General features: G+C 43.4%; 1 protein-coding gene across 1 annotated transcript in view; it reads left to right on the forward strand.

Annotated features, from left to right (window-relative positions):
* The first annotated feature begins 4596 nt into the window (after positions 1-4596).
* PKHD1 (PKHD1 ciliary IPT domain containing fibrocystin/polyductin) overlaps positions 4597-21487 on the forward strand; it is a 451815-nt gene continuing 434924 nt past the window's right edge. Inside the window, exons 1-7 of the mRNA XM_021691934.1 lie at positions 4597-4648; positions 6848-6925; positions 7542-7686; positions 10307-10415; positions 14743-14800; positions 18307-18385; positions 19897-19971. Of these exons, the coding sequence (XP_021547609.1) occupies positions 4597-4648; positions 6848-6925; positions 7542-7686; positions 10307-10415; positions 14743-14800; positions 18307-18385; positions 19897-19971 (596 nt within the window). The remainder of the gene's footprint in view (positions 4649-6847; positions 6926-7541; positions 7687-10306; positions 10416-14742; positions 14801-18306; positions 18386-19896; positions 19972-21487) is intronic.

A 21487-nucleotide genomic window follows, 5' to 3' on the forward strand; every position in this document is an offset into this window, starting at 1 on the left:
CTGTGATTGATAAGATGCAAGCCTATCCAAACCCTAAGAACAGGAAAGAGATGCAAGACTCTGTATAGATTTGGGGGCTTGGGGGTACTTTAATTCCATACCTGGCACAGTACCTCCATCCCTTATACCACTTAGTAAAGAAAGGACACATACAGAACTGGGGATCAAAACAACAAGCTGCCTTTGAGAAGGTGAAAATATTAGTGAAGCAGGTTAAGTCTCGGGACCTCTCCCAAGCAGAGCTACCCTTTGAATTAGATGTGTCTGTGACGCTATAAAGTATGGACTGGGCACGATAGCAAAGACAATGGAAAGACAGAGTACCTCTAGGATTTTAGTGCGAGCTCTAGAAGGGGGTAGAAACCCAATATGCCCCCACAGAGCAACAGCTCCTAGCAGTGTACCTGGTGCTCCTCCAGGTAAAGCCTCACAGGAAGGAATAGCATATTGTGGTAAACATTTCCCTTCCCATCAAGATATGTGTTAAAAATATGTTCTATTGACCCACCTCTGCCATGGTGGAGATCAAACCCCCACTTTGACTAAGTGGCGTGCCCGTTTGCAACAGAGAAGCAGCCCACCGTCTCAAAAATGCAGGTGTTGTGAGGCCATGTGGAGTATGTAGATGCTCCAGATGCTCTCACCCCTTTTCCTATAGCAGCCCCTGAAGCCCCGGCAGCCTGGAGAGAGGAAATGGGGGAAATCCCTGCTGATGCCTGGTATAGAGATGGGTCTGGACAGGGCAACCCTCCTGTAGGGACTGGAGCTACCATTCAGCCCAACACTGGCACCATCTGGATGGAAGCCCAAAGGAACCTCAACGGCCCTTGGGCTGAGCTCAGTGGTTTGGCTGGTGATCACTTAGGCATCCTGCCTGTTAACCCTTTGCACTGACAGTTGGACTTTACAAAGAGATGAACCCCCATGGCTTATATAATGGGAAGCCAAGGGATGGATGATCATGAATAAGCCCTTGAGGGGTCACGATATGCAGAAAGACATTTGGGTCCATCTGCCAGAGCCTGAAAGAGTCCTCACTGCCTTCCACATCGCAGATAGTAAGGCACTGACACCCCATGGCAATCAGGAAGCTGATGCCCTAGCCCAGTACACACGCTAGCAACTGATCCATCAGTAGATAAAGCAGATCGGGTACATATGAAGAGAGGTCACCATAGCACTCAAATAAGATGGCATGTTGCCAAGGTTCCATATTGCCCCTGAAATATAGTGACTTGGTTAATGCAGTAACAGCGTGTCCTGTTTGTTCTAAATAATACCCAAGGCAACTACTAAAGGAGTCTGGGACCATCAACTGGAGTTTCCAACTAGTCAGGGATTGATTTTAATGGTCCCTTCCCTCTGAGTGTGGGTTCTAAATATGGCTTGTTTTATATGGGCACTGTATCTGGCTTAACCCAAGCTACCCCCTGTTACAGCACAACCAGGTTGCTACCATTAGGGAATTAGAGAAGCTAAGTACCATGTACAGATACCCTTACTGAATAGACAGTGATAGGAGGTCACATTTCAAAGGTCGTGATATACAAGACTGGGCAAAAGAACATGACATCGAGTGGAGGGTCCTTCTCCCTTATAACCTATAAGCAGCAGGATTGGTAGAAAGGAAAAATGTAATATTAAAGCAGCAGATTAAATTACTAATAAGCAAAGTCATTTGGCTGGCTGGGCTAAAATACTATCCCAGGCTTTAATACATTTGAATGAAAAATCAGTAGGACCCTTTGCCCCATATACCAGACCGGGGACCCCTACTGAGACACCCCAAATGGCAAAGATATGGAAGTCGTGGAAAACAGCCATTGCCTCATTTCTCATGTGGCTCAAGGTGCGATGCTGCTGAGAACACCAAACCCCATCATACCTGGGAAAGGCATTATCTACGGCAGTTACAATGAGATGTCCTACTGGAAAGGGTGAATGACTTCACATCCCTGGTAAATGGGAACTACTCAGTCTCCTCTGGGATCCAGTTGTTCTGTGGCAAGCTGGACCTGTCCAAACACGCTATGCTTGGAGTGGAACATGCACCACTGAAAGAGGGAGAAGGTGAGGGTCCTGGTCTGGCATTCATCTCCTCTCATCTACCTCCCCAGCCAACATGTACGGTATGCACAACCAGGTCAAGCTCCTAAAGCTGCCAACTTCCCTCTCCTCAAGGCCAGGTGCGCATGTTCTGTTTGCCACTGGTACAGTAATTTGGCCACCGTCTTTGTCCCTCCATTGGCCTGGAGGACATCATAAAACACATAGAAACCCTCACTGCATTCACACAGCAAGCCTTAAATGATAGCCGGCAAAGTCTGTCCTTACTGAACACCGAAATGTCTCTAATGAGAAAAACTATCCTCCAAAATAGGATGGCTTTGGACATTATTGTTGCCTCAGGAAGAGGTACCTATGCCAATCTCCAGAGTGTTGTTTGTTCAGACTTGTGAGAGTCTGCTAATTAAATCACAAAGACACAAGTGAATGCCCTGAGCCATTCGACCCCGATGCTAGGGGACTTAGTAAATGGATGGTTTGGTCATGGGGCTCTTGATGGAAAAAATTGTTACTTATTTTGGGGATCATGATCTTAGTCTGTGTTTTCTCTTGCACGTGGCTGTGGTGTTGCTGTGGAATCTGCCTCTAAGTGCAGCCAGAGAGCCGCCAAATGAGCCACCTCGATGCTGGCGGAAGCTCTTGCTGACTGTTCAGGGCACATTGCAGAAGAGATTGTAAACACTGGTCAGGAGGGGTGGCGTGTTGGGAGGAGGGGTCATGGAGAGGACGTGACCTCCAGTTGACCAGAAAGCTGACCCCGGCAGTCCGGCAATCGGAGGCTCCTCACTCCTCCCCGGTCCTTGAAATGTACACTCCGCCCTCCTTTCCCACAGTGGCGACCGTTTTCAAGGACGCGTGGCCTTGAGAGAACAATGTGGTGCTGAGCCTACCTGCCTGGTATGGTTTGAACCCAGTTGAGGCCTCTATACAAACGTTGAAGATTCAGGCAGGCAGGTGCGCAGATCTACTCGTCCTGAGGGTGCCCGAGACTAGCCTGTATGTACGTTTCCTTGCTTGTTGAACCTGCCGCCTTCCAGTCCGGAGAGGTCTGTCTGCCTCTTTCCTCCGTCTCTCCTTACCCTCCGGGTAAGGGGGCAGCAGACGAACACAGGGGACAGATTCTGTGGAGGAGGTAGCTCCTGAGTAGTGCCAGGAAGGGAAGTAAGGCCAGGATTTCATTAGGCCATGAGAGACTTTGGGGAGTACAGAAGGCAGCCCCAGGAGCCAAGGAAGGGGCTGACCTGACAAAGGCTTGTCTGCGAGGTGATGGGGAGAACCATCTGGTGCAGTGCAGGGTTCGCTTTAGAAAGCCATGCAGGGAAACTTGGAAAGGTAGGGTCTCAGATCGTGGCCAACAGAGAAATCAGAGACAGGGCTTTGCATTGGAAATAGAGAGCCTTTGAAAGAAAAACTAACATGCCTGGGGATGTGCCAGGCCCTGTGTTAATTTCTTTGTATATATCACCTCAGTTAATGCTGATAAAGATCCTGAGAAGTATTCTTTTTTTAGAAACATATTTTATTTACTTATTTTAGAGAGAGAGAGAGAGAGAAAGAGAAGCAAGTGCAAACCAGGGGAAGAGCAGAGGGAGAGAGAGAATCTCAAGTGGACTCCCTGCTGAGCGCAGAGCCCGACGGGGCCTCAATCCCACCACCCTGAGATGTGACCTAGGCCGAAATCAGGAGTGGGCTGCTTAACGGGCAGAGCCACCTAGGAGCCCCACTGAGAGGTATTCTTATCATTTTATGAATGATGGCGGTTTTGCATTGAATTAAAAGCATTAAGCAGAACAATGGAACAATAAAGGCAGGGTTTAGGGAAGCTAGGCCTGGTGGACTGGGCCAGCATTCCACAGGAATGGGGTAGAGAGACCCTGGCATCCTGGGGTACAGTTTGGAGGGTCCAGCTTTTTCTTCCTGTTTCTTTCCTCCCTTTCTCCTCTGCTGTGAGGACATGACAGTTTACCCCCAAATTCCCATTAGTACCATTTTTTTTTTAACACCGTACCATACTTAACATTTGCTTTGTTAAACTTTTTACTCTTTTGTGTTGATTGGTTTCCTGGAGGACTGAGACTCTTCTATAAACAAAACAAAACAAAACAACCTCCCCCTACCCCCACCCTACAACCACTATTAACTAGTATCTTGAGATCTAGAATTTATTATTTTTTAAATTAAGCTTTTGTTCAATAATGAGTTAATGAAAGAGGCTGTTCTTATTTACCCAGCTTAAACATGCATAAAATAAGTTGGTGGGAGAGGGGGAGGGGGTCAGATAGTGATGATTTTACACAAGGTTCTTAGATTATCCTTTTCTCCTGAGCTTGGGAGGATGGTGGGTCCCTTTGAAGACTCTAGGGCCGTGTTGGTATCACTTCCTTAATTTTCCAAGTTTTGGCACAGTCAAGTAATAGTATGTGAGCAAAAACGATGGTAATTTTTCATTTTGTTTTTTTTATAAAGCACGAAAGCTACACTGCTCCCGCAAAATTGAAAATTTTGAGAGGATTGATTTAAGTGGACAGGATGACCGTCTGGCTGATCTCTCTGATGAGGATGGAAATACTACTTCTGGCAGGTGAGTAGGATGTGTTCTGAAGGAATTATAGATAGAACACAACAAGTTACCTTGAGAACTAGTTTATCGATACTTAAAATATTATTTGGGGGAAAGTCTTGAAGTATGTGCTCTGGGTTTAAATTTTCACTGCTTAGAGATTACTTTTTCCTGTTCAGTAGTTGAGGCTATGTATTAGTTATGAATATATACTTTTTAAAAATTTTTAAATTTTATTTATTTATTTTTTATTGTTATGTTAATCACCGTACATTACATCATTAGTTTTAGATGTAGTGTTCCATGATTCATTGTTTGCGTATAGCACCCAGTGCTCCATGCAGAACGTGCCCTCTTTAATACCCATCACCAGGCTAACCCATCCTCCCACCCCCCCTCCCCTCTAGAACCCTCAGTTTGTTTTTCAGAGTCCATCGTCTCTCATGGTTCGTCTCCCCCTCCGATTTCCCCCCCTTCATACTTCCCCTCCTGCTATCTTCTTCTTCTTCTTCTTTTTTTTTTTAACATATAATGTATTATTTGTTTCAGAGGTACAGATCTGTGATACAACAGTCTTGCACAATTCACAGCACTCACCATAGCACATACCCTCCCCTGTCTATCACCCAGCCACCCCATCCCTCCCACCCCCCGAATATATACTTTTTTAATGGCCAATGGAAGTTGCTGTTATAGTCTTGAGCTTCTAATAATAACTTATAACCTTCTTTTTATAGTTCCTTTCTGAGCCATATGATGTAATTCTTTTTAGATTTTACTGCTTTGTCTTCCCAAAGGGAATAGCTTATCTTGTCTTAGAGGTTAATGACTGCTTGTATCAAACTCTTCGTTTCTCAAATCACGTCTCTAATTTTCTTTGTGAATTTGGTTATCCTCGGTATCTTTTTTTTTTTAAGGATTTTATTTATTTATTTGACAGAGAGAGAGAGACAGTGAGAGAGGGAACACAAGCAGGGGGAGTGGGAGAGGGAGAAGCAGGCTTCCTGCTGAGCAGGGAGCCTGATGCGGGGCTGGATCCCAGGACCCGGGAAACATGACCTCAGCCAAAGGCAGACGCTTAACGACTGAGCCACCCAGGCGCCCCTCCTTGGTATCTTTTGATGGCATTTGTTTTGGCCCTTCTTTAGGTAGAAGTATCTAGTACTCTTTTGAAGGGTAAGCATGGGCTGGTCTGGCTGGGCCTGCCGTGAATAATTGTGTTGATGTGAATGATTGCCCACCACGCTTGGTTGTGCATTATGCCCCCTTTGTAAATGTACATGGAAGGTCTGGGTTAACCAGAGTTAGCATGGCCTGGATTATCCTTTATCTTTTCTGACACAGGAAATGAAAAGTGTTCTGTAGATAACACTTTCCCTATCTATGATCTCACTGAGGAGCTGACCGATTTTTGATGGCTCCTTGAATTGGCTTTGCCTCGGCTAAGGCATGTCGAGAGGTGTCTTCAAAGATAAGGATTTGATTATTATGCTCAGCCAATGGTATCGATGGGAGAACCCAATCTAGCCTAGCATGTTGTAGTCTATATTGTTGTTTTTTTTTTTTCAAGGAAATTCCAGCACTGATCCATGCTTCAGCCTCTCTCTGAGCAGGCAAGGCAAAAAATCTACAGAATTTTGTATCCATCTGGGGAGTCATTCTGATCATATATTCAAAAGGAGGAAATCAGAAGATGGTATACTGAGCAGGATGATTGAAATAGGGACAGCTTCTAGAAGTTTCTCCTCTCCTCTGGGGAAGTGGAATTACAAGTAATAAGGGGTGACTTTACAACTAAATTATGACTACCTAATTAAAGGGTGGGAAAGAGAGAAGAGATATTCTGTTTAATTAGGAACCAAATGTGTCCTTGAAGCCCTTCCCAAAGGAAGTAGAAAATCAGGATTGTTCTGGTGAACTGTGGGTTTTTGGATGTCCAAAATAAGAGGATCAGCCAGAACTCTCCTTAAAATGAAAGTTTTGAAGGTATGATCCCCAAACCAGCAGCACGAGCAGCACCAGGTCAGAACTGTAAATTCTTGGGCCTTACCTGCACCTACTTACTGAGTCAGAAACTCCAGGGCTGGGGCCCAGCAATCTGTGCTTTGTCAAGCCCTTCTGGTGATTCTGAGGAATGCTATCTTTTGTTTTTATAACATTAGGGAAGCGGATGTATTGAATCTGAACTTCAAATCCAGTGTTTTTCTTACTTATTGACAGTGCCTTCCCTGAGTTTCCATGTTGAACCTGAAGAAGGTAGTCTTGCAGGGGGAACGTGGATCACAGTCATTTTTGATGGTAGGTTTGGGTCTTACCAAATGTCAGTTTCTTATTTATTGGTGTTAAGAATCCTAAATAATATGAGTCTTTGGCTCTCTTCCTTGGCTAAGGACAGGTGTAAAAGAGGGCCTGAGGGCTGTTGGAGCCACTGACACTGACCTCTGTGTTTCCAGATGCTCACTTGGTGTCACAGAAGTAGAGCACACGACACCGTCATATCCCCATGTCCGCTTTCTTATCCCAAGCTGTGGGATGGGACCCTAGAAACCCTAAATGACACGATATGGTAGCGTGAAGATAGTCCTATAGCATTGTGTTGCCCAGAATCTTAGTTATCTTCCTTGCACATGATTCTATATGTGGGAACTTCTAAACCACGGTTTAGCTTAGGGCTGAGAAGGTCCTGGATTTCAGTGGATGGACCTGAAGAGAGGAAAATTCTTCTTATAAACTCATAAATGAGACCATCCATTTACACCGCAGTCATAAATGCGTTTGGAAATGAAGAGTAGTCATTTAATCCTCAGGCAAGCTCAGCTTATCACCTTGCCCCTGTGTGGCCATGTTTTTATATTCTCCTGTGTGGATTACAACAACACTCTCAGCCCGAGATTCCCCTCTCCCTTGTGTTTAGGTTGGGAGTCAGAGCTCCTTTATCCCACCAATGGCTCTCAGCTGGAGATATACCTGGTGAATGCGGCTGCGCCTGTCCTGCCGAGCATCCCTTGTGACGTCTCTCCCGTCTTCTTGGATTTGCCGGTGGTCATGTGCAGGACCAGGTACACCTGTCTGGGAAGGAGAAGATCAGACAGGGCGAGTGCTTTGCTTATCTAGGTAGTTTTGGGTGGCAAATTAGAGCAACTCCCTCTATGACTGCAGTTACCAGCTATAGCTTTAAAAATGTTCTGTGTGAATACGCTTCTGAAAAGTTCCCTATCAGGGCTCTGGGGCTTAAGGGAGGATGAAAATACAGGGAAGAATTTTGAGAAACTTGAGACATTTATAAGGAGGGGTTGGATTGTGTTTCCAGCTGTGTTTTCTTATTGTTGTTTGCAAGGAGCTCTATTGCTATTAAAATTTCAATAAATGGTGCCATTAGCCATCTAAAGAACTCATCTTCTGAAATAGGCATAATTGGACTGATCGTGCCTAAACCCCAAACCCGTTAGAAAGGAAATTTGCTTTAGTCCTCAGCGTATTTCCTTTTTGGTGTGATTTGTACAGGATTCCAGGTCATCTACTGTTTCACTCAAGTTTTTGTTGTCTTACGAAGTTTCTACGAGTTCATTCTTTCCCTACTCATGTCTTTGAGATGCTGCGTGAAAGTGGATCATTGCTTAAGAGAAACAACAACAACAACAACAACATTGTCATTTCCTTTTGTTTTCTGTTCTCTCCTTCAGGAAGTCTCCCTTTTTTCCATCTCTGCCTACTGAAATCTAACCTGCAAATGTCACCTCTTCCCTGAATGTACAACTGAGTGTAATCTTGCCCTTCTTTGAAAGGGAGGCAGATAGGGGCTGACATCCAGGTGGTGGTGGTCACAGCTTTGAGGAAGGAGCACCTTTTCTAATTTACACACAGGCATGGCACGTGTAGCCTCAGTGGCCCTGTTTCCTCAGCCCTGTGTTTCTCATGACACTTAGGTCAGTTGTTCCTTTGCAGATTCATCCTAGAATGAAGTGCCTTGAGGACAAGGGGTATGTTAATACCACCCTTGTAGTCCTTATGGTACTTAGCACAATACCTTGTGAGTAGATGTGGCTCCATAGACGTCTCTTGAACTGAACTTTCTTACAGCCCTGCTGCTAATTGTTTTAAAACTGGGTTGTACGTCTTCCTTACATTTTATGGTAGGCATGGGCATAGAGTTCCTGCAAGAACTTGCCATGAAATAGATCAAAACTCTGAAGTTTTATATGTTCTGTCTCCTCAATCCCAACATGCTAATGATTTTCAGATGCACCACTGATTTTATATAATCTTTTTTAGAGGAAAAGAAACACTATCCTCTTACATGTACTCATTGGTTGGAAGATGAATATCAAGTTCAATTAACCCCCAAATGTGAAAAAATGCACATTTTATCATCAATTAAATACTGTTCTATTCATTATCATAAAGACGTATCTGCTTTCACCAGGATTGACATTGTAGCATCTAGATCAGCACTGTCTAATCCAAACCTTAGGTGAGCCACAAATGTAATTTAAAATTTTCTAGTAGCTACATTAAAAAGTCAAATGAAACAAGTGAAATTATTTTAATAATTTTTATTTAACTCAACATATCCAGAATATTATTTCATATGTAATCAATATATAAATTATTAATGATATACTTTATATATATTTTGCACACCAAGTCTTCAAAGTCCACTGAGATTTTACACTTATAGCATATTGTATTTGTGACTAGCCACATTTCAAGTGCCCAGTAACCACATATGGCTAATGGTTACACACTGGATGGTGCAGATTTAAATACTTAAAGTCATGCTGAAAAGTTTGGTGAGAAACTCTTGGAGGGGAGGCACTTCTTAATTCTAGCTCCTTATTCATCATATTCCCTCTCTTACAAAAATGAACAGGAATGGCAGCATCAAAGAGGGGAAGAAATCACTGTGATATTTGTGAAAAGAGGAGAGGGGGTCCAGGACTCTCCTGATGGATATATGAAGTGTTTATGGACTGCTTGAATATTATGAGGACAAGAATTTTTTTGGCAACATGTGAAATCAATGCCTTTTATCAGAGAGAGCCTAGGATTCAAGCCCTACTTTGCTCTTGGCCTGTGGTGTTTGCACACATAAGTTTCTTAATCTATTTGGAACTGTTAAAAAATTTTTTAAAAGATTTTTTATTTATTCATTTGTCAGAGAGAGAGAGAGAAAGAGAGAGAGCACAAGCAGGGGGAGCAGCAGGCAGAGGGAGAAGCAGGCTCCCCACTGAGCAAGGAGCCCGATGCGGGACTTGATCCCAGGACCCTGGGATCATGATCTGGCCTGAAGGCAGATGCTTAACCGACTGAGCCACCCAGGCATTCCAGGAACCATCAAAAAAAAAATTTTTTTTTAATGGAAACTAGGATTAGATTATCTATCAATGTCCCTTCCACGTCTTGAAGTCCTATGAACCTACAATTCTGAGGAACAAGACAGAATTTTTTTTTTTTTAATTTTAAGGACTTTCAGTAAAACAATTATAACATGTTGCTGAAGGATCCAATCTTTAAAGTCTAGTGGGTGAGTGGATCTAGACGGTGTAAAGTGAAACCTAGGAATCCTTGGTTAGCTCTGTTTCACAGGTGCCGGAGGAAATTTGGAGTGGTCACGTGGGGCTTCTGGCTTTGGTAGTTCACAGTTTTTGGTTCACAAGGATTTCCACTTTCTGCCCTCAGATCTCTGCTGTCTGAAGCACACGAGGGTCTGTATTACCTGGAAGTGCACTCTGGGGGACAGGTGGTGGGCAGCCCGAGTCCTGGACCACGAAACAACTGTACGTTCAAGGTGGGTTCTAAGGATGGAGGAATGTGTCTTTGCCTCGTCTGAGGATAGGCTTGTGCTATCAAGAAGCAAGTTATAAGTCAGCCGGAGTCTGCTTTGCCAGGGTAAGAAGAAACGTGGGTGGTAGTTGTGAGGTGTCTGAGACGATACCAATGAAAGTTAAGTATGGAGCCCTTGTATGTCAGGCTCTGTGCTTTATATACATTAATTTGATGTTCAAAACAATTTTAAGGAGCAACTATTTATTATCCTGGTTTTACAGATGAGTGACTTGAGGCTCAGGGAGATGAAATAATGTGCCCATCTCATCAGTAATTTTGCCTATGTCATCCAGGTACTAAATGGCAGAACTAGGATTTTTTTTAATTAGTTTAATTTTTAATTTTTTATTGACATATGATGTCCTATTAGTTTCAGGTGTGTATCATAGTGATTTGATATTTTTATACATTACAAAGTGATCCCCATGAATAAGTCTAGGTTGCCATCTGTCATCACACAGAGTTATTACAATGTTATTAACTATATTCCCTTTCCTGGAGGGAATGTAAATTGGTGCAGCCACTATGGAAAACAGTAAGGAGGTTCCTCAAAAAAATTGGAAATAGAAACATGATCCAGCAATTTCACTTCTGGACATTTATGTGATGAAAACTAAAATACCAATTTGACGAGATATATGCTCCCCTGTGTTTATTATTTATAATAGCCACAATATGGCAGCAGTCCAAGTGTCCATCAGTGGATGAATGGACAAAGAAGAGGGTTTATATATACACAATGCAATGTTACTCAGCTATAAAAAAGAATAAATCTTATCATTTGTGACAACATGGACGGAATGAGAGGGTCTTGTGCTAAGGGAAATAAGTCAGAGAAAGACCAATACTGTATGATTTCACTTACATGTGGAGTCTAAAAGAACTAAGACTTGAACCTGCATTGGATTCTATTTTTTAAAAATTTTATTTATTTATATGTCACAGAGAGAGAGAGAGAGAGAGAGCACAAGCAGGGGGAGCTGCTGAGGGAGGGGGAGACGCAGACTCCCTGCTGAGCAAGGAGCTCAATACGGGACTCGATCCCAGGACTCTGGGATCATGACCTGAGCCAAAGGCAGACGCTTAACTGACTGAGCCACCCAGGCATCCCCCAGCATTGGATTCTAAATCTTCATCTAAACTTAAGCCCATGAGGAGCTGCAAAGATTATCATTGGTCAGTGTTTCATTTCACAGCTGCAATTCTCCTAAGTCTTAGTAGGGGGAAGGGACTCAGAGACCCAAGTTCTACCTTGCCCTCTGCTTCATGTGATTTCTGCTCCTCTTTCTAATCCTAGATTGAAAGGGCATTTGCTGGTGGCATTCTCCAAGTGCAGAGCTAAACGGAAGCAGAGAGTTTATGAGTTAATGCCTAACTTATGTTGGAGAAGCAATATGTATACTTGGTCTTAATTCTGTGTTTGGTTCAGCCTATTGTCCATTTCGGGTTAGTTTTCCACTAATCTCTGAAAGGGTAGGCCCTAGACTTTTCATAAAAGACTGAGTTTTGACAGAGCTCTTTGTCATGGTTGTCCTTCCCACAGGGTGCCTCCGCTGAAGAGTTGTTCATAAAAGTCTTTGTCATTAATTAATGCTCCTTTAGAACAAGACTTCATCCCCTAAATTCATCCCTGTTACGATCTACATTTTATACAGGCAATTCATTGACAAATTTGGAATTTGCTGTCAGTTCACATTTAACAACCTGTTTCTCACTCCCAGAGAGTCTTGTTTTCTGGAATTTTGCTTCTGTACATATGCAGTAGAAAGAAAAAAAAAAAAGATCATTCTTTCTTATTAAGCCCCGCACCCCCACCTCTCCACTGTCTCTGTGAATGTAACAGAAGACGGATGGCCAAGCACCCTCCCTGATCACCGTGCTGTTTTTGGTTTTGATGTTCCTTTCACCCCAGATAGTAGTGTTCCTACTTATTAAAGATTGGAAAGGAGAGCAAGGGGAGAGAGGAGAAGCACTTCCTAAAATTGCACATTAAAGAAAACAAGTCCTTGAGTGCTTTGGCCTAGCTTTGTGAGTTGATGAATAATCACCAGGGGACGCAGTTAATGAGAGGCATTCCAAGCTAAATAAAACACGGTGTGTCTCTTTGTTTTGGGACTGGGACTGGGGGAGCCGTGAGTATTAAAAATTAATTCCATCTCGCAGTCCACTTCAAAGAGCCGGCTGCTGGCGCTGACAACTTTGAACAACTCACAGAAGGTTTATCAAGCAGCTGGGGGCTGTGGCTTCACTCTCCTAATCCGCTGCTTTTCCTCTCCCCCTTCTTGCCGCCCCTGACCTCGCTGGCGCTCAGGGATTCGCAGGCGGGAAGCTTGATTTGGAAGCTCATTAATTTTTCACTTTGTCCTGTCTCTAGCTTGCTGGGTGAGCGGGGCCTGTTTTCCTTAGAAATGTACCATTTTCATGTCGTGCCAGCTCAGAGGGAATCACAGGGGAGACTCTTTCTGAGGTTGAACTCTGAGCTGCCCCAGCATGCCAAGGAACGGGAAGGAGTGATCAAGGAGTCCCTCTACTGCCCCCACGCTTGGGGTGGACGGCTCACAGGCTGAGCACTAGGGCTGACACTGCAAGCTGGAAATCCAGAGCCATGTTTCCTCATTTGGTTTGGACGCGGTTGTTCTTTTGCCTCAGTTTCTAACGTCTGTGAGAAGGAGCAGTAAGGCCGCTGCCTCCTGAGGCTCCTAGGATATACTTCCAACGGAAATGACAATGGTATGAAAGGTGCCCCAGTGGGAGGTGAAGGCCTGGGTGCGGGAGGAAGCTGGGAGGCCAGGGTAGGGAGTGCAAGTTTGGCAGGTGTGTGTGGAATTGCATTAATCCTTATCTTTTGGTGAGATCAGAGCTGCTCCCAATCGGTGAGGTCACTACAGTCTCACCTTGACCTCCTGACTGTACATACTTCCTGTGACCTGTTCTCTAAACCTCTCCCTTAGAAAGGAGGAAACTGGCCTTGATGGCAGGTTGTACAGCCATGTGGATCAATGCCTAAAACCCACACTTGCCAGGCCACCGCCAGCTTTGTTGAAATGTTGTTGGCTCTCCCCTCTGCTTCGGGCTGTGGATGAACAATGGAGTTATTCTTTGGTGATATTCTCCCTGGGAAGGTGGACTCCTGGAATGCTGGAAGCAGACCAAGCTAAACGATCTGCTGTCATTGGATTTGCAAGTGGGAAGCGTGTAGTTTATGGGGAATGAAGGCAGTCTGGGCATCTAGAGGGGGTTGGGGGTGAGGGCGGCCGGAGGGGGAGACCAGGTCTCTTCCTCAGTGTCATTAGCTCATGGGTCAAACTTTGGCCTGGTCAGTGCATCCTTCTGCTTCTCTTTTCACACTGGCCCTGGCCGTGAAGTGCACTAATCTTGGGTTAACCCAGATGCCTATAGGGGAGATGGAATTCCTGGAGTTGTCTTTTTCTCTCTTTTATTTACAAGCACCACATCAATGATCTCACAGGGGGCCACTCTATTCATTCACAAAGATTTGAATGTCTTCTCTATCCCAGGCTAGTCACAAGGATATGACCGTGACTGAGTCCGGCATCATCCCTGCCTCTTTGGAGCTTATAATTAACAGAAAATGGGCTTTGTGGGGAGGAGGCATAGAAAGATGATTTGGAGCGCCATGACCAGGCTTTCCCCTCTCCCATCAGTGCTGCTTCCTCCTTCTCAAAGAATAAGTTTCCTTCCCATTCCTTGAATCATTTGCGTCATTTTTCTCCCAATAGGCACCGTCCACTTTCCCAACAAACACCTCACTTGTGTGTCTACCCAACTTGCAATTTTTTTAGCTTGCTAATTCCTGTTTACGTGTTGGGTGTTAATAAGTTAAGTTGCAATCCTTTCAATTTAAGTAAGTGAATTATTGTCTAGAAAAATTAAAAAATCCTTCAAGATTCCAAGATACCAAGTTACATAATGGAATTCTCAAGCCTGGCCTACCTACCTTTCTTTCTGGTAAAATGTGTTCCTGGGTATGGCAGGTGGACAGGTAGAAAGAAACTTGCCGAAGTTTGGACAATATGGTGCAGGGCAGAGAGCTCTGGGACCTTGATAAAATTCCCCTTACCTCTCAAATGGAAGAACTGTAATAATATCCGTCACCTCTGCTTCACAGATAGATTATGGGGATAAAAAGAAATAGATGTTAGTTGATTTGAGGAAATGTAACCATTTACCACCTTAGACTAATATTCGATGAAGAATGACTTTTGCTTCTTGTTTGTGGTCGTGATATGCTAATGAAATGCTTCCTTGTGATGACCTTTCCTGAACAGTTTTCCAGGGGGCAGACACCCATTGTTTACCAAGTTACACCACCAAGTGGAGCTCCAGGTAAGGAATCTCCTATTAAAACAGGAATAATTATGGATCCCTTTGCCAAAGCTATTGCAAACTCTTCTATCCAGGTGGGTGCTCTCTATAAATAGGAGCATTGAGCTTCTTCTCTGATGCTGTTTTAAAAATAAGTGTCAACTTTTGGTTTAATTTTTTTAAAAAATTTTTTTATTCTTATGTTAATCCCCATACATTACATCATTAGTTTTAGATGTAGTGTTCCATGATTCATTGTTTGTGCATAACACCCAGTGCTCCATGCAGAATGTGCCCTCCTCAATACCCATCACCAGGCTAACCCATAACTTTTGGTTTAATTTTAACCGGGTTTGGTTTCACCTCTGGGCACTTTTGCTCTGTTACTTCACTGATAACAAAAGAATCCAAACAAGAAAAGAGAAAGAGGCCAGTAAAATCAAACCAGGTACTGCCAGAGAATGGAGGAACTAGAAATCATCATTGCTCTTAACTTTATAATCATCCACATCTCATAGCAAACCTTTATGGAATCTTTCCGTGAGCCAGGCTCTGTTCTAAGCTTTTGGCGTGTATTATCTTGTTAGATCCTCACAAGAATCTGATGACATAGGGACTATTATTCTCATTTGCAGATGAGGAAATGAGATACTAAAAGGTTAAGCAGCTTGCTTAGAGTCAACTAGTGAGTGTGCAGCTGGGATTTGAACCCAGACAGGCAGAATCCAGAGTGGGCAGGTATATCCAACGTTTTGTTCTGTGTTGAGTGGTGGTGTTGCATACTATATGGAAGGCCAGCAACCCTGATACTTATCCTGGGGGCTTGTTTATGAGTTAGAGGACACACACATGCAGAGGCCAGGGGCTAGAAGAGAAGAAGAGAGAGAAAGAAGAGAGAGATTTACATAAAAGAAAGGATTGCAGCTAAGAAATAGATTCAAGAATTGCTAAGCTTGCTTTACAACTAAGTAGTAAACACAGCTAGGATTATATATAATTCGCTGTCTGATTCTTGGCAAATTCCTCTGTCTATTTCAGATTTTTCCTTTGTTTAGGGTTTCCAGATGGTGTAATTATGGGAATACAAGTTGCTAAATGTTTATATGTAGTTGTGTCTAAATGCATAAACTGATAGAGTTTTGAATGGCTTGATGACTAAAGAATGTCAAAATGAGTATCTGAGTTGCTGAAAAGTGTTTGTACTTGTGTGTGTGTATGCGTGTGTGTATAGACACAGATTATGTATGCATGTATTTAAAGATATCCTGAAGAATATGAATCTGGCATGATTTTATTAATGCAGGTTATTCAGAGATCTGTTTCTTTCCATTTGTCTGAATAATCAAGGCATGATCATATTTTATTAAAAAGAGATGTGGTCTGAGAATCACATGCAGACATTTGGGTCCCTGCTTTTTGGTGTTAGAAAGCTCTTGTTTCGATGGCAGAAGTCCACAGGGTGAGGGATGAGGAAGGAGCCTGCCATCAGAGGTGTGAAATGGGATGTTGGCTCACCCAGATCTGTCAGGCCCGTTTCTCCCACCAAGTATGAGTGCTGCACCCTGTCTCCTCCACCTTCTGGGGGAATGACTGGTGGCTAGCCTCTTTGGAGTGGAGTGGTCCCTCCAGGCAGGATCACACGGCGGCATCTTTGAAATCACTTTCCAGACAATTACTCTCATTTCATTTGGGAAGCCTGCCCAGGGTGGCAGCCAGGGAGATGGGGGAGGTGGTGGGGACAGGAGCGGTGACGTTCCATTAGTAGTTGAATTTCTGTCTGTGGTTAACAGCCCTCCACTGTGACACAGAATCGCTTGGCACCGTGGGCAGGCTTAGCCATTTCTCAGCCTCTGTTGGGCTTCTTTGTTTAGGAACAAGACAAAAACTCAGAATTCCCAATTTCTATAACTTGTTACCAATTTTTAAAATTATGCCCATCAGAGCTTGAAATCATGCCCACCAAAGCCAGGAAATCAATAATTTAGCTCTATTAAAATGAAGGGAAATTATTTTGCCAGTTGTTAATAGGCGTGGAGAACTGCAGACTCGAGGCTTTCTTCGTGTCTGTGACCTTTGTCTAAGGCATTAGGTTCCCTCCCCTTCTACCCATTCACTGTCAGTGGCTCTCATATTTCCTGGAAGGTTCCCAGGGTTTCACTGCCAGTCCTCCAATGACTGCATCTGAAAGCATCTCGGATTAATACTACACAAGCATAGTGTGAAGGGAACGACTTCTTGGTAATGTTCTTTTGTGACTTTGAATGTGGCCGTGAAGAGATCCCAAATCCTCTGCATTCAGTGACCTCACGAGCCCCATAGGCGCTCTTTTCTTTTCCATCTTTGAGGTTTTACTTATTAGCCAAAACCTCTCTCATCTCTTAATGTTGTTTGTGATGCTACAAGATCACAGCACAGATGGTTAAATTCTCTAATTATTTGGCAGGCACACATTTCCAGGTCGTGGGGTTGTCTGGTGAACTTTAACTACATCACCTCACTGTGGTGCGTCTGCTTAAAACTTTGCCTCGTGTAGTTCCGCAGAGGGGAGTTTAGGTGTTTTAAACGATGGAACAAAGCAGCTCATGTGGCATCTGGGAGGGGCCCCCAAACTCTTTTTGAGAAAGGGTTGCATCAGATTCCTTTCTCACGTCTTGTGAGCAGAGCGGGTAGGGGCAGGACCGAGAGTTGCTGAGAGGGGATAGCTGATGCCCGCACTTCCTCTTGAACTTGAACCAAAAGAGGGGAGTATTAAGGAAATGCTTGCTACCCAGTGGAAATCCCTGTGAATCACATAGAGGAGCTCAGCAGTAGAAGTCATCCGTTTGTCAGGGGGCAAGGCAGACACCGACTGTCTGCAGATCCCCAATTTGCCCTATCTTTGAACACAAACATATTGGTTCAATGAATGGGATGTGCCATTGCCCATCCTTTAAGCCATAACTTTGTTCTATTTCATCTCATCCCCTCCTTTCTTAGTTCCCATCCATTTGGGTCATCCTTGACATTTATCTTTTGTACTCTGAGATATGGAAAAAAGTTTAATATCCCGAATACCCATCCAGGTCTTGGGATAGGCACCTCCTGGGTTGTCCGTATTAGTAAGTGTCCAGAGGAAAGTCTCATGAAATGCGGAGCACCCCAAGGCACATGGTCCTTAAATCCCACGTTAGGTGGATGGTCTATACACAGCCAAGAGGATAGAACAAGGCAGTGTGTGGAAACCGGCCCCTTCCTCCTGAAAGCCTCATGGGACTGTGAGGAAGACCTGTTATTACTTCTGTGCTCCATACATAGATGATTAAGCCTGTGATTGCAATAATTGGTTATTTTAGCCTTTCCAATGTGTAGTATTGATCACCGGATCATACTTGGGGCTCCTTTCCTGTTGTACAGTTTGTGAAAAAGCATTAATATTCTGACTCATGACCAGTTTGGCCATATTAAATAGATGAAACCAAAAAGAAATAGTTTATAATTTATAGTTGGAGCTAAGTCTATTAAATTTTTTAAAAATCTTCTTAAAACAGGAAAACTAATACATGTGTATGGCTGGATTATCACTGGAAGATCAGAAACCTTTGATTTTGATGCTGAGTACATTGATAGGTAAGTGTGTGTTTCGGTGTTCAACTAGTTACAAATATGCTGGGTTGCTTCCTGAGACCAGCTTCCCCGATAGCAATAAATTGTAAGCAGTTGGCACAGAATTGCTGTTTTCCTCTTTGCAGTTTATGGTCCCTGGTGAGCTGGGCTTCAGCAAACTTTGTTAATGTAATTGCAACTGGTCGATTAAGTTGGTCCATTTATTTACTGACAACTAGTCACTCTGGGCTCAGCGTGAATCGTGCTGTAATTGCATCTGTGGGTTTTCTTTTTCGATTCTTACCCTTCTCCACCTTGTTTCTCAGGCTGAAATAAATTTTTTATAAAATGATGTGTGAACCCAAAAGACCATTATAACTTCCCTGTTTGGTTGGTATGTGTTTGTGCATTTAGAAATTATGTTAGTGTGATGGGAGGAAGATGCAGGAGAAGGCACTGAGAGCCGCTGAGTTTTACTGTTTTGTGGGAATGATTGGGATTGCCAACATGACTTTCTTCACCAGAGACTCTTGAAACAGAAAGTGTTACTATTAAATCATGCATGCTAGGGAAAGAGGAGAACCAGAGGGAAAGTGGTGAAGTTGTAGTCTTTGGCGGAAGCCCTAAGCACCTGATTATGCAACATCTGAAGTAGTTACTGTGAGGATTGATGAGGTAGAGGGAATCTAGTCTTACTATAGCTGAGCAGATTCTATATACTGTGTCTAATTTTCCTCATACTTCTAGAGAGGATGGGGTATCCTCCTCTGTTCTGTTCCCTCTCTGTGATTCTGCCCTAGTTGAAGAGGACATGATCTGGCTACTCTAAGGATCTACATCTCTGGCATTAAGTCATGGTCAACTTGTCTTGAAAGGAAATGACTCTTTCTGTGGAGGCTAGAAGCCCCAAGTGCATCCTTAATAATATGTCACATTCACTGCTTGGTACCATGTCAGCCTGGGTCTGGGATACAGCATTTGACACTTTTTTTTTTTTTTTAAAGATTTTATTTATTTATTTGACAGAGAGAGACACAGCGAGAGAGGGAACACAAGCAGGGGGAGTGGGAGAGGGAGAAGCAGGCTTCCCGCAGAGCAGGGAGCCCGATGTGGGACTCGATCCCAGGACCCTGGGATCATGACCTGAGCTGAAGGCAGTCGCTTAACCAACTGAGCCACCCAGGCGCCCTGGGATACAGCATTTGAAAGGGGGAACAAAGGCATAAACTCCACAGTGGTTCTGTGTAGACCCAATAGAGCCAATGTGGACATGATGAAGATTTGGGGGAAAAGGGAAATGCTCCTTCTGCTGTGTGAAAATGTGGACCATGAAATAGTGCTACGTGCTCCTACCTGCAGGCTGAGAATTGATTCAACATCTCCTCAGGGGACAGGCTTTGGCCACCTGCAGAATGCCCCATAAATCCAGAGGAGAATGCTCAGAGCAATGTTTCCTGTGAGTTTTGCCAGGAATGTTTACTGGGAGCCTTACGCTATTGTCTTATGTCTCCCCCCCCCCCCCATTTTTTATCCAGCCCATTGATCTTGGAAGCTCAAGGAGACAAATGGGTCACAGCCTGCTCTCTTGTAAACAGGCAGACAGGAAGCCGGTGAGTGTCTTTCCTGTCTACATACATGCTTTTAGGTTCTTCCATGTGGGTTTCTCTCTCTCTCTCTCACACACACACACACACACACAATCTATTTTTTAATATAGATCACCCATAACTGCTGACTGCCTTATTTTTAGACTTACTGGAAAATACATGGTAATTGATTCAAAATGCAAATTGAAGTGGATTCTGAAAACTTTCTTGAAAACAAATAGCTAATACTAAGTGCTCATTCTAGGCCAGGCCCTGCTCTAACACTTTTACATTTAAGTTACCCAATATCCTTGTGAGGACAAATGGTTATTAGTTTCACTTTATAGATGAGGAAACTGAGGCACGGATGAGTCCAGTAACTTGCCCAAGGCCTTGAAAAGAGAAAGTGGTAGAGCTGGAATGAGTATCTGGGCTGATTAGCCAGGTTCCAAGTTCATGCTCTTAACCACTCCACTATAATGACCAGCCAAAGGGAGGAAAAAAAAAAAACAACTAAAACAACTAAAATTTGTTTATGTATTACAATGAATTTTTAAAATGAGTGTCTACATGCTTACAGTTTAGCTAACCAACATTTTGCTGGATTTTCACTTCACTCAGGATTAGTAGATTTAACCTTCTCTTGAGGCCATCACAAGAATTATACTCTATAGCTTAGTTTTATAGGACTGGCATGTTGTAGAGCCAGACTCCATAATGTAGTTTCTTCCTGGTGTCTTCAGTTTGTTTGCTCAGGATCCTTCTTTTGTGGGTTGACAGTTTTTTCCCAAAATTTTTATTTAAATTCTAGTTAGTTAACATATAGCATAATACTGGTTTTGGGAGGAGAATTTCATGATTCATCACTTACCTATAACACCCAGTACTCAACACAAGTGCTCTCCTTAAAACTCATCACCCATTTAGCCCATTCTCCACCCACCTCCCTGCATCAACCCTCAGTTTGTTCTATAGTTAAGAGTCTCTTATGGCTTGCTTCCTTCTCTTTTTTTCCCCTTCCCCTATGTTCAGCTGTTTGTTTCTTAAATTCCACATACGAGTGAGATCATATGGTATTTGTCTTTCTCTGACTGACTTATTTCACTTAGCATAATACCCTCCAGTTCCATCCACATTGTTGCAAATGGCAAGATTTCATTCTTTTTTATGGCTGAATAATATTCCATTGTATATGTATTCCATATATATTGTGTATATATATATATATACACACACACACACACACACACCCCACATCTTCTTTATTCATTCATCAATCAATGGACATTTGGGCTCTTTCCATAGTTCGGCTATTGTTGATAATGCTGCTATAAACACTGGGGTGCAGGTGCCCCTTTGAATCACTATTTTTGTATCCTTTGGGTAAATCCCTAGTAGTGAAATTACTGGATCATAGGGTAGCTCTATTTTCAACTTTTTGAGGAACCTCCATACTGTTTTCCAGAGTGGCTGCACCAGTTTGCATTCCCACCAACAGTGTAAGAGGGTTCTCCTTTCTCTGCTTCCTCACCAACATCTG

Source organism: Neomonachus schauinslandi, chromosome 8, assembly GCF_002201575.2.
Source record: "Neomonachus schauinslandi chromosome 8, ASM220157v2, whole genome shotgun sequence".
Classification (NCBI taxonomy): domain Eukaryota; kingdom Metazoa; phylum Chordata; class Mammalia; order Carnivora; family Phocidae; genus Neomonachus; species Neomonachus schauinslandi.